Below are 10852 nucleotides of genomic sequence, written 5' to 3'. Positions count from 1 at the left end.
TCGAAAAGGCAAACCGCGTGTTAGGGCTCAGTAAGAAGGGAATCGCGAACCAGACAGAAAGCATCATCGTGTCCCTTTACAAACCCATGGGGCATCCACACCTTAATCTTGTGCCCAGCTCTGATCCCTGCACCTCCAAAAGGATACAGAAGAGCTAGAGGGGGGTCCAGAGAAAGGCCACAAGGATGATGAGTGCTACCGAGGGGCTTCCCTAGGAGGAGAGACTGCGGAGGCCAGGCCGGGTCAGTTTAGCAAAGAGACGCTTGAAGGGGGAGAAGAGAAGGGTTTACAAAATATACTAAATGGCAAAGAGAAACTCAGCAGGGATTTAGTATCGACAGTCTCTCACCAGACAAGAACTGGGGGTCACACAACGAAAATAGTAGGGTGTAAGTTTAAAATGAACACCGCGCCGTTCTTCTTCACCTAGCGTGGAATTAAAGTGCGGGACTCATTGCCACCAGATGCGGGGGAAGCCGAGAGCATAGCCAGATCCCAAAAGGGGCTGGAGAGGTTCTTGGAGGAAAGGGGCATTGGTCACTATGGAGCAGGGGAGTGAGGGGCACGGCCTCAGTCTCAGCTTCCTAGACCTTAATGCTGGAAGCTGCAAGGGAGAGGAACAGGGGAAAACCCTGCTCAGACCCAGGTCGCTTTCTCTTTCAACATCTGCTCACTGCCGCTGTGTAACCCAGCCAGGAGAGACTGGGTTTGACCCAGTCCACGGCAGTTCTGGCGCTCTGATGTGATGGCCTTGCACATAAGGATGATTACCGGTGTACTGAGAGCAGGGCGGAGGGAGGGGGGCTTTAATTTGGAGGGGAATCGTTTATTCAGGCTTGAGAAACTGCAAATGTGAGCTCACGCCCTGACTAGTTTTAGCTCAAAACAAGAGATGTTTGGGTCGGAAGAGACCTATGAGATCATCGAGCCCGACCCCTGCCCTGGGCAGGAACGAGCACTGGGGTCAGACGACCCCAGCCAGGTGTTTGTCCAATTTTTCTTTCTTTTAAAAAAAAGCCAACTTTTTTCCTTCAGAGACCCCGTCAAAAGCCTCAGTTTGGCCTGGTGCATCTACAGCACCCAGAGATAATCATGAAAAAAGATTAAAATTGAGCATCCACCACCCAGCTTGAATATTGCAGCTTCATGGGGTGCCTGAGCGCTGGCAGGAGGGTTGCTGCAGCTGGGACGGGCCGGCAGATGCCCGAAAGGCGAGGCCCGTGTGGGGTATCTTTTACGGGCCGCGTGTCGAACTGGGGGAGCTGTTGGATGAGCTCTCCCCCAGGGCCCGGCTTGCCTCGGCGCCGCAGCAGTCTTCCCCAGGGGAGGCTGGAAACTTGCTTTATTTTTTAAAACAAAGCAAGCAGCCGTGATGCCCGTGTGCCCGCAGGATCCCAGGGGCCGGGGGCTACCTCCGTACTCCCGGCAGCCCCCAAAAGAGAGCAGGTTGGAGCCTAAAGCCCCCAGGGCAGGGCCGGGCCAATGTCAAGGGGAGGCGCAGGCCCCCAGTGTGGGTTTTGGGGGGTCCCGTGCTCAGTTTAGTGGGGGCTGAACCGAAGAGTAGACACATCCCCCAGCCGCTGGGGGACGACAGAGACGGGGCAGCCCCAGGGAGGGGGCCTGAGCCTGGCACACGCATGCACACCCGCGTGCCAGGGCAGGAGTCTGGCTCAGGTTGCAGAACACGCCCAAGCCACCGGCAGCCGTCCCCATGGCAACTCCGAGCCTGCCCGTGCCGACAAAATGGCTGATGTGGGCTCGGGCCTGGAGGGGCCAGACCTGGGGGCGCTGAGCCCCGAGCAGCAGGCGCGGCTGCTGGAGCTCAAGGTGCGTGTCGCGTGCATGGCGGGGACACGCTCCTGCCACGGGGAAGGGTCTCCCCTCCTTGCCACGCAGGGGAAAGGGGGCTTGAGCATCCCCCGGTCCAGACCCGGATGCTCTGAGCTGCATCCCTGCGACGCGGAGGAGGAAACCCTGCCTGGGACACAGCCCCCCTGGCTGGCCCGTCACCCCCTTGCAAGGACTTGGGGCTCTGGCCAGGGGGGCAATTCCTGCCTCGTCTTTGCCCCTGAGTGGGGCAGCACGCGGAGCCCCCCACGGGCTGACACCCCCGTGCGTGGCACCAATTTGCTCAGGGGAACGAGCGCGTTCGCCCCCAGCCTTGACCTCGTTGTCGCCTGCGGCCTGACCTCCAAACACCAGCACCGGGACCGGGGAGGGTGGGAGGATACTCCCACCCAGGTGATCCTTGCTCATGCGGCTCCCCCAGGCAGGAGCTCGAGGGGACCCTCCCGCCTGCAATAACAGCGGTGAAACCCCCCATCCAACATGCAAGAGCCTGGGCCAGCAGAGCCGGATGGAGAGGGGGGCTGAATTCATCACAGAAAACATAGAAACCAGAGAAAAGCCGGGCTGCAAGGGATGATCCTGCCTATTTGGGGTTAGATCAAGGGTGATAGGACCAATGACGGGCCTGAGGAAACCGAGGCACGAGGCTCTATTACAGTCTGTAACAAAACGGAGGCAGACAAAAGTTTCCGGGCTGAAGGTTTCTGCTGGACGGCAGAATTGCTCCAGGATTTATCCGTAGCCCCAGAAACGAGTGGAAGGAAAGCTGGGATTTACCGAGGGGGCCGGGAGTCCCATGAGATGGAGAATCGCTGCAAAAGAGTGATAACCTCTCGCTGCCTCAGTTTCCCCATGCCCATAATTAGCTCTGTAACTCCCAGCAGGTACGACAAGGAGCGAGCGCTAGCACAGAGGCTCAGAGCGTACCCAGCCGCTGTCCCCGACCCCCCGGGTAATGCCTACCCTGTGGCTTCCCTCCCCAGATCAGCACACGCATTGCCAACGAGAGGTACTTGAGGGATCACCGGGAAGTGGAGCTGCTGCTCTCAGGATTCATGAGGTACCGGCCGCGGCCGCGCAGGACAGCCTGAAGATGCCGATGTGGCCCCACCAAGAAACCCATTGCTCTCCCCCATGTCAGAACCTGCCTCGGTTTCCCCCACCCAGGCCAACCAGAGAAACCCAGTCCCCTTGCTTACAGACTTTCAACCCCCTCCCAACACTGTCCAAGGATGACCGGGGTCCTTGTGGTTGCTTTTGATCGCCCTGGGCTTAGCAGATGTTTCTAACTCCCAGCACAGGGTACACCACACTCCAACGTCCTTTCCAGACCCGAGGAGAGGGGCTGTTTCAGCTCAGTGCCTCTCCCCAGCGCTCCCTCATCCCTCCTAGAGCTCAACCCTTTTTGCAGCTCCAGCCTCATTAGCTAGCCTCCCATCAAGCCGGGCCCCAGCCTCCAGGACAGGCAGACTTTTATCTGCTGACCACCTTGCAGCTGGGCTTCCAGCCCTCGAGGGACCAAAATAACGGTGTCCTTGCTCACCGACTGGCTTATCGGTTCCCAGTAAAGAAGGGGCATTTACCAGCTTGGGCCCTGCAACTCTACCCGGACCTGCACCAGAAGCCAGACAGGAGCCATCGGTCAGACTCGGTCCTAAACCCGTGTCCCACCTTTGTTCTGTTTCCCCAGAGAAGTGCTGCTGAGAAGACCAGAGAACATCCCGGAGTTTGCGGCAGGTGAGATGCTTGCACTGACCAGTCAGGCAGGAAGAGCCGGAGGCGATGGCAGATGGCAGAGCAGCACCTTGGTAGGGTGGGGCAGACGCAGAGGTTGCTCTGTGAGCCGATTCGGCCTGGAGGACATGGGTGCACACCCGAAGGGAACCAGGTCCAAATTGAAGTGGGGTAGAAGAGGCCGGAGCTCTTCCAAGCCCTGCCCAGATGTGCAAATCTGAGATGGCAGCTGCAACAGGAAGCACAAGTGTTCCAAGGGCCCGGCTGTCTGCCCAGCTCCTGAGGCTGGATCATGGCATCCTGGCAGGCAGGGAGAGGACCTGGCAGCATCTCCCTAATGCCACCCTCTGAAGGCATCTGCTCTGGTCTCCAGGAGAGTGTTGAAAGGGTTAACAAGGTCCAAGGGGAAATCCTAGGCCTTGGTTCTCTGCCTATGCCACAGGCTCCATAGAGCTAATTCCAGTCCCTATCCCTGAGGTTTCCTTTGCAACCAGCATGGCTCTCAGGGCCAAAATGGTACCTTCCTTCCCCCTTCGTGTCTGCCCATTTGGCTGGGCTGTGGCACACTGACAGCATAGTGCACAGGCTCCTACCAGCTCTGGGGGCAGAGTTAAGGTGACAGGGCAGCACTGGAGCATACTCTAGCACTGCGGTTTCCCAGCTTCCAAAGACTCAAATGGAAGGACATTCTCTTAATTTTGCATGGCAGAGTGCGGAGGCTGGAACGGAGAGTGACCTGGGTCTGAGCAGGGCTTTTCCTCTGTTCTTCTCTCCCCTGCAGCCTCTGGCACTTAGGGTCTGGGCAGTTTTGATTCAAAGGCTGTGCCCCTCACTCCCGTGTTCAATAGCTGCCGATGCCCCTTCTCTTCCAAAAACGTGTCATTTCCTTATGAATCTGGTTGAACTCTCAGCTTCTTCCACATCTGGTGGCAACAAGTCCCACACTTTAATTCTACGCTGGGTGAAAAAGAACTTCCTCTAGTTTTAAACTTACCAGTTTGAATCTATGACCCTTACTTCTTGTGTGGTGAGACAGTGGATACTAAACCCCTACTGACTTTCTCTATGCCATTTAGTATTTTGGAAACCCTTATCCTGCCACACACACACATACGGCCTGGCCTCTGTAATCTCTCCATGCCATGAATCATCATTGCTGCCCTTCTCTAGCTCTACTAGATCCTTTTGAAGGTGTTGGGACCAGAACTGGGCACAGGGTTCAAGGTGTGGATATACCCATCTGTCACAGAGAAGTATGGCATTGGATGGTGAATGCATCTACTGTATTTGTGTGTACAACACAAATAAGATGCGCACCTTGTTTGAAAGGCAGAATGGGGGCCCAAAAGTGCTTGCTGTGAAGCTCATGCAGGCTTACTTTCACCATCTCTAAGCAGAGGATACACAGTAGAAAATGCAATTAATATATATTTTCACTTATAATGCGTACCCCTAATTATCAGCCAGTTTTCTGGGAAGGAAAAAAGGTGCAGGTTGTATTTGAGAAAATACGGTCTTATCTGTGCTTCCCCAGCTGCCCACTGTCTGTCCCTCCATCTGTTGTGCCCCTCACTGCAGTGTCTGGGCACCCAGCAAAAAGATCCACACTTTAGACAAACCTTTTCTTGCCACCATTGGTCACTGGTTCCTGCCTTGCTCTGCCTTTTCAGAACATTTCACCGACCCTGAGCTGCCGATGAAGATCCAGAAGCAACTCATGGAAAAAGTCAATGCGACAGAGAGGCCCAGAGTGCGATAGACACCCAGGAGCATTTCCTTCCTCACATGGTTCCTGGCTTCCCTCTGTGGTTTCTGGCATGCATTTAAGTTGTTGCAATACAGCTCCTAACTCAGCTCTACAGTGTCATCTGGAGGCAGGCAGGTACATGCCAGGCCTGCCTTCCAAGTGCTGCCTCCTTGCTGTGCGTTTTGGATGCTCCTTCAGGTAATCATTAAACCAGGCTTTCTGCCCAACCCGTTTCTGTGTCAGGGAAAAGCAGAGACCATGAAGCTGGAGCATCAGCCAGGCTGGCTCAGGGGTCAGCGGAGATACAGAAAGCAACCGGTTGGTTCCTCGCTAAGCCCCCTCCTGCCTCCACTCACTATGGTCTTTGCTAATGTGTCATCAGGCCTGGGCCCATCTCTGCAACTGATGTGCTACAGGACATTGGTCACGTCCCCTTTCTGCCTTGGTCTTGCTCCCCTTCGCTTAGACAATCAGAGTCTGTCTCTGTGCCAGTCTCTGCCAGCCCAGGGCTCTGGAAGGGAAGGAGGCTCTGGGGACACGTGGGTTTCTGCCACCACCTGCTGGAGGTCTCAGCAGCCACCAGAGGCCAGAACATGGCATGACCCCAGGCTTAGTGTCCCCTCCAGCAACAGCCTCTTTCTTCTCTGCCCGGGGCCAGTAAAGCACACTGGCCTGGCATGTCGGAGCCCTGTGCCCAGCTGTGTGACCCTGATAGGCTCAGCCCAGACCCCTTGTGCCTCAGTTTCCCCATCTGTGGAAGAGGGATGAGAATGCTGACCTGCTGGGCAGACTTCTGCACTCTTGATCTGGATCACCTTGAGGCATCGCTGTGTTCCTATGACCTAACTATAGATGGACCAAGGGCAGCACTTGGGCCAACAACAGGGGAGGATATAGTTTGTATTTGTCTCACACATGTGCTGGTGCATGGGCATATGTACGTATGTACATACACACACATACACACCTTCCGCTCCCCACGTCAGCCTCACAGCAGTTGCCAGAGCCTCTGGGCTACAGAGGATCCAGCTCCAAAGCCCAAGAGGCCTGGATGAAGGAGGCCTGGCCATTTTTCCCTCCCAAATGCCTTCCCACTCCCCTCCATCTGGCTCACAGGCAGGCCTCTCTCTTCTGGCAGGCATCAGGAGCCCTCTCAATGTGTTCAGAGACTTGGCCAAGTGGCTGACAAGAGGCAGAGCCTTTTATTTGTCAATGGGAGCACCCCAGTATTCTGTGAAAACCTGTGGGCTGGACACAGGTAGGAGCTGCAAGGGCAACGATTTGCCCAGACAGTCCATGGAGCTGGAGGGAACCTACCTCCCCTGACCCAGCCATCAGATGCCTCCATGTGTGGCAGGAGAGCCCAGGCTTCATGGGGTTGCAGCATGGATGGGGGTGGAGGGTCCCCGACTGTCCAGTGCCAACAGGGAGTGTGCTGGGACCTAGGAGTCAGGCTCCGAGCTGGTTTCTGTCTGGGCAGCCTGCTTGGCCAGGCACTGCTTGTAGCACTTGGTCTTCGGTCTCTCGAACAGCACAACGGACATGGGGACGCGGACGGTATCCAGCTTATTCACCTGCAGGACATGCCGGAAACAGAGGGATGCGTTAGAGGGCATGACGAAAGGGGCAGATCCCCAAGAGATTGGAAGCCAGTCTAGTTCTACTGCCCCTGGCCTCTGGCTAACACCTGGCATCCTTAGGACAGGACAGCACCAACCCAGCACCTCTAGAGCCCCTTTAGAGACAAGGCATTTTCTGGGCCTGTAGTTTAGAGCCAGAGATGCAGCCCTGGCCCGTACCAATAGGAAATCAGGCTGGCCAATGAAGCAGGCATCTATGCAAATTAGCCCATCAGCAAGGGGATGGCGCTATTGGAGTTTCATGCTCCTCACGAGGGGCTGGGGAGGGACCAAAGCTGAATGGAGACAGGGCTAGTGGGTCGCTGACGTCCTGTCATGTGTCCCCAACCTGCTCCCTCTGAGAGGGATTGGATGGGTGTAGCTCAGCTCTTCATCCCTCCTTGGAGGGGAGGCTGTGTTCCAGGCAGGGGGGGTGGGCACAGATTTAAAAATCAGGGGTGGACTTGCTGGCAGTTGTCATGAGATCAGGGCTGGGCCTGTCTGCTTAGCTAATGTTTCCCTCCCTACTGCCCTTGGTGCACATGGTGATGTCTGCTTCATGGTGGGCACCAACCCAGAAGTGGGTGCATTCCTGAGGGCATCCAGAAGCACTCTGGAGTCTCTTAGGACGCCCTGGTGTGTGGGGGCATCACCTGCTAATTTTGGCTGTCTCACGGGGATTGCAGGCCACGTCACTTTCCTCCTGCCCCAATCAGAAGCAGGGTGGCCACCACTGCACAACACTGAAGGCAGAATAATTAGCTCAGGATGAGCTAGCTGCCTGCAGGCAGTGCTAATTAGCCTGCCCAAAGCTCCCTGCCTGGAGCAGGGTGGTTGCCCAGGGGCACTACACCTGGGCGTTAGCATAGCTCAGTCTCAGCCAGATGCTCCAGAGCAGCAGTGCTCAACCTCTTGGCCCCTTGGCTCAGATGAGTAGTGTGAGGTTTGTCTGCAGGCTGGATCAGGCCCCAAGTCCTGAGACCACCCCCTCCCCACCCTGTGTACTGGGATTGGGCCCTGAGAGCCTGGCACTGCCCCCTGCATGCTGGGATTGGGTCCTGGGGGCCCTAACACCACCCTCTCCCACCCCCTCCTGTTCAGATTGGGTCCTAGAGGTTTGGCACTGCCCCTTTCACCCCCAGACTGGGCCCTGGGCCACCCCCACCTGCCCAGTCCTACAAGCTAGGATGGGGCACCAGATGCAGCATGCAGAGCCTGGGGCTCTCCATGGGTCTGGAGACTTGGCAGCAAGGCAGTGGTGGCACCAATCCTCCCAATGCCAAATTTCTGAACCCAGGGGGAGCCTTGTGGGCCTAATGACACAGTGCTGCCAACTGGAGGTCGGGCACCCCTGCTCCAGAGTTGTTGCATCCCAGAGCAGGCAGGAAGCAGACTCCTTCAGAGCTGAGAACAGGCCTGCCCTCTCCTCAGCTCCAACTCCCTGGGCCTGCTACAGGATGGCAGGGGGAGGGAAAGGAGAGGACAGAAAGGAAGCTGCACTCACCGTCACTTCACACCAGTACTCGCCCCACGTTGTGATGGGCTCATCGGGCAGCTTCACTGCATGTGGCGGCACAAAGACTCTCAGCTGTGGGGGAACCAGTGCTGGTTAACTCTCAGGGTGCCCCCCTCTGCCACAGCAGCCTGTGGGTATTCAACACCTTGAAGGAGGTATCATGGGGTGGTCAAGGGCTGGCCCCTACAAGAGGAAGTGTCAGGAGACGGGGGACAGGGGCGAGGGGGTCACCAGACCCGCCTAGGAGTGGGGGTCTCAAGTGATATGATTGCTAGCAGGGCAGGACAAAGGAGAAGGAGAGAAGGCTGGGAAGAAAAGCCATTCTATGTGCCCCTAGTTATGGAGTTATCACACCAGCCTGCAGGGAGAGAACATGCATCAAAAAGCCCCTGCTGGCTGGTAGTGAGACACAATGGGAGACAGTCAAGCCCCCAGCAACGAACAGCCAGAGAGGACAAGACTTCATCCCTTACCCCACCCCCATCAGATCTCCCCTAAGCCCTTGTGATAAACCCCAAAGCCTCTGTTCCCCAAGTGCCAGCCAGGCTGCTGGAGGGAAACTCACTGTGTCCCACAGAAGAACCAGTCCCCTTCCTACTCCACCCCCCGCCTCAAAGCCCAGCTGGGCACCCACGTTTTTGAAGAAACGACGGGCGACAATCTCAGGGGTGAGCACCCATTTCACATCGCTCTTCATGCCCACTTCCAGGTGGCACTTCTTCAAGAATCTCAGGGTCTGAGGGAAGGCAAGGAACACAAGTCAGGCACAATGCAGGGGCAGGGGGGCAGCAGGGGCATCCACATGACAAACCTCTACCATAAAAACTGAAAGGCAAACAGCAGAGCCCCAGCTACCCACTCCAAGCCAGGAGTCCTGCCGACTGGGGTAGACACACTGGTGAGACAGCATGGGAAATGCGGCCAGTCATACCCACTCCTGAGCTGCTGGCACCTCTTGCTATTACAGAAGCCAAAGCAACTAGTAAGACCTCCCAGTGAAGCCCACCTGGGTATAGCTGCTCCAGGGGAACCTGATCAGGTTCAGAGATGGCTGCTACTGAGATGAAGGCAGAAGCCGAGGGAGACAGCCCCATCCTGGGCACTGCTCAAGGTCTCTTGAGGAAGGTGAAACACCAACAGCAGGACACAGAACCCAGGACCCTCTCGTCCTCACTCTACCCGGGACAAGGTCACTGACGGCTGAGCCCCACAGCTTGGTGTAAAGCACAGAGAAACCATAATGCAGGGACTTTGCTCTCATGGGCTTCTAGTTTCCATCTGGAGGAACAAAACTAAAGGGGCTTCCTAATCAGGCAGAGCTTCCAATGCCAGGCTGAGAGCTGCAATTTCCCTGGCTGATGGTCTCCAGTGCCCTCACAGGCTACTGGAATCACACACACCTCCCCAGTGTCCCCGTTCCCCTCCCCACAGCCAAGCTACTTACCTTTTTCCCAGTCTGGGTTTGCAGCCTCTCCAACTTCCCTTCCTGGCGCAGCTACACGCAGTAAGACAGGCAGAGAAAAATGGTGAATAATCTCAGAGCTGAGCAACGCGTCTGCTTTGTCTCTGCACAACTTCCAGTCTCGGGCCCCTCGACTGCCCATGAGTGACTCATCTGCATCCAGGGGGCTGGGAAAGGGTCTTTTTGCTAGGCCAGGGCAGATCTGATCTCATGGATTCTCACTTCATTCAATAGCCAATGCAGTGACTGGCATAAAATCCCCACTTTCTCCCCCACCTTTTTCTGCCAAGCTTTAGCAGGAAGATTAATATTTCCTGAGTTCATAATGGTTTCTCTGGCCACCTGCAAAGGCTATTTAGATTGAGAGACAATGTAACGAGGTCTCCTGTAAAATAAACTGCTGATTTTAGTCTAATGCTCCATCCCGGGTGTTTCCATCTATGTTTGGAACACTATAAACTGCCCGGCGGGGTTCTGAAGTATCAAACAACTGGCAGCTCACACCCCAAGAGGACAGACACAAGAGGGAAAATACCTGCTGTTAACAAAGATCAAATTAACCCAGTCCCTTTACAACCTTTTTGTTACATGGCTGTGAACAGCCCAAAGCAGCAGTTTCAGCCTGAGGCTGCACTCCCCAAGAGCCTGGTTGAAGACACTAAAACTTTCTGAGGTCCTGATTTTCATAGTTTCGTAGTAGCTAGGGTCAGGAGGAACCTGAACAGTTCATCTAGCCTGCCCCCCTGCCATAGGCAGGAATGAATGCTGGGTTCACAAGACCCCAGACAGGTGATCGTCCAACCTCCTCTTGAATTTGCCCAAGGTAGGGGCGAGGACCACTTCCCTGGGAAGTTGGTTCCAGATTTTGGCCACCCTAACTGTAAAATATTGCCTTCTGATCTCTAACCTAAACCTATTCTCCATCA

General features: G+C 55.8%; 2 protein-coding genes across 2 annotated transcripts in view; one reads left to right on the top strand and one right to left on the bottom strand.

Moving 5' to 3' along the window:
* Positions 1-1718: 1718 nt before the first annotated feature.
* Positions 1719-6397, top strand: RIIAD1 (regulatory subunit of type II PKA R-subunit (RIIa) domain containing 1). The gene is made up of 4 exons (XM_006036236.3): positions 1719-1827; positions 2832-2908; positions 3539-3585; positions 5253-6397. The coding sequence occupies exons 1-4, from the start codon at positions 1744-1746 to the stop codon at positions 5339-5341; spliced, it is 297 nt and encodes a 98-aa protein (XP_006036298.1). The 5' UTR covers positions 1719-1743; the 3' UTR covers positions 5342-6397.
* Positions 6398-6508: 111 nt separating this feature from the next.
* MRPL9 (mitochondrial ribosomal protein L9) overlaps positions 6509-10852 on the bottom strand; it is a 6961-nt gene continuing 2617 nt past the window's right edge. Inside the window, exons 4-7 of the mRNA XM_006036251.2 lie at positions 9909-9959; positions 9099-9200; positions 8453-8536; positions 6509-6903 (exon numbers count right to left, since the gene is read on the bottom strand). Coding sequence (XP_006036313.1) covers positions 6772-6903; positions 8453-8536; positions 9099-9200; positions 9909-9959 — 369 coding nt within the window. The 3' untranslated portion in view covers positions 6509-6771. The remainder of the gene's footprint in view (positions 6904-8452; positions 8537-9098; positions 9201-9908; positions 9960-10852) is intronic.

The sequence above is a fragment of the Alligator sinensis genome, unplaced genomic scaffold (genome assembly GCF_000455745.1).
Source record: "Alligator sinensis unplaced genomic scaffold, ASM45574v1 scaffold880_2, whole genome shotgun sequence".
NCBI lineage: Eukaryota > Metazoa > Chordata > Crocodylia > Alligatoridae > Alligator > Alligator sinensis.
The sequence above is the reverse complement of the archived record's forward strand: the minus strand, read 5'-3'. Positions and strand labels throughout refer to the sequence as shown.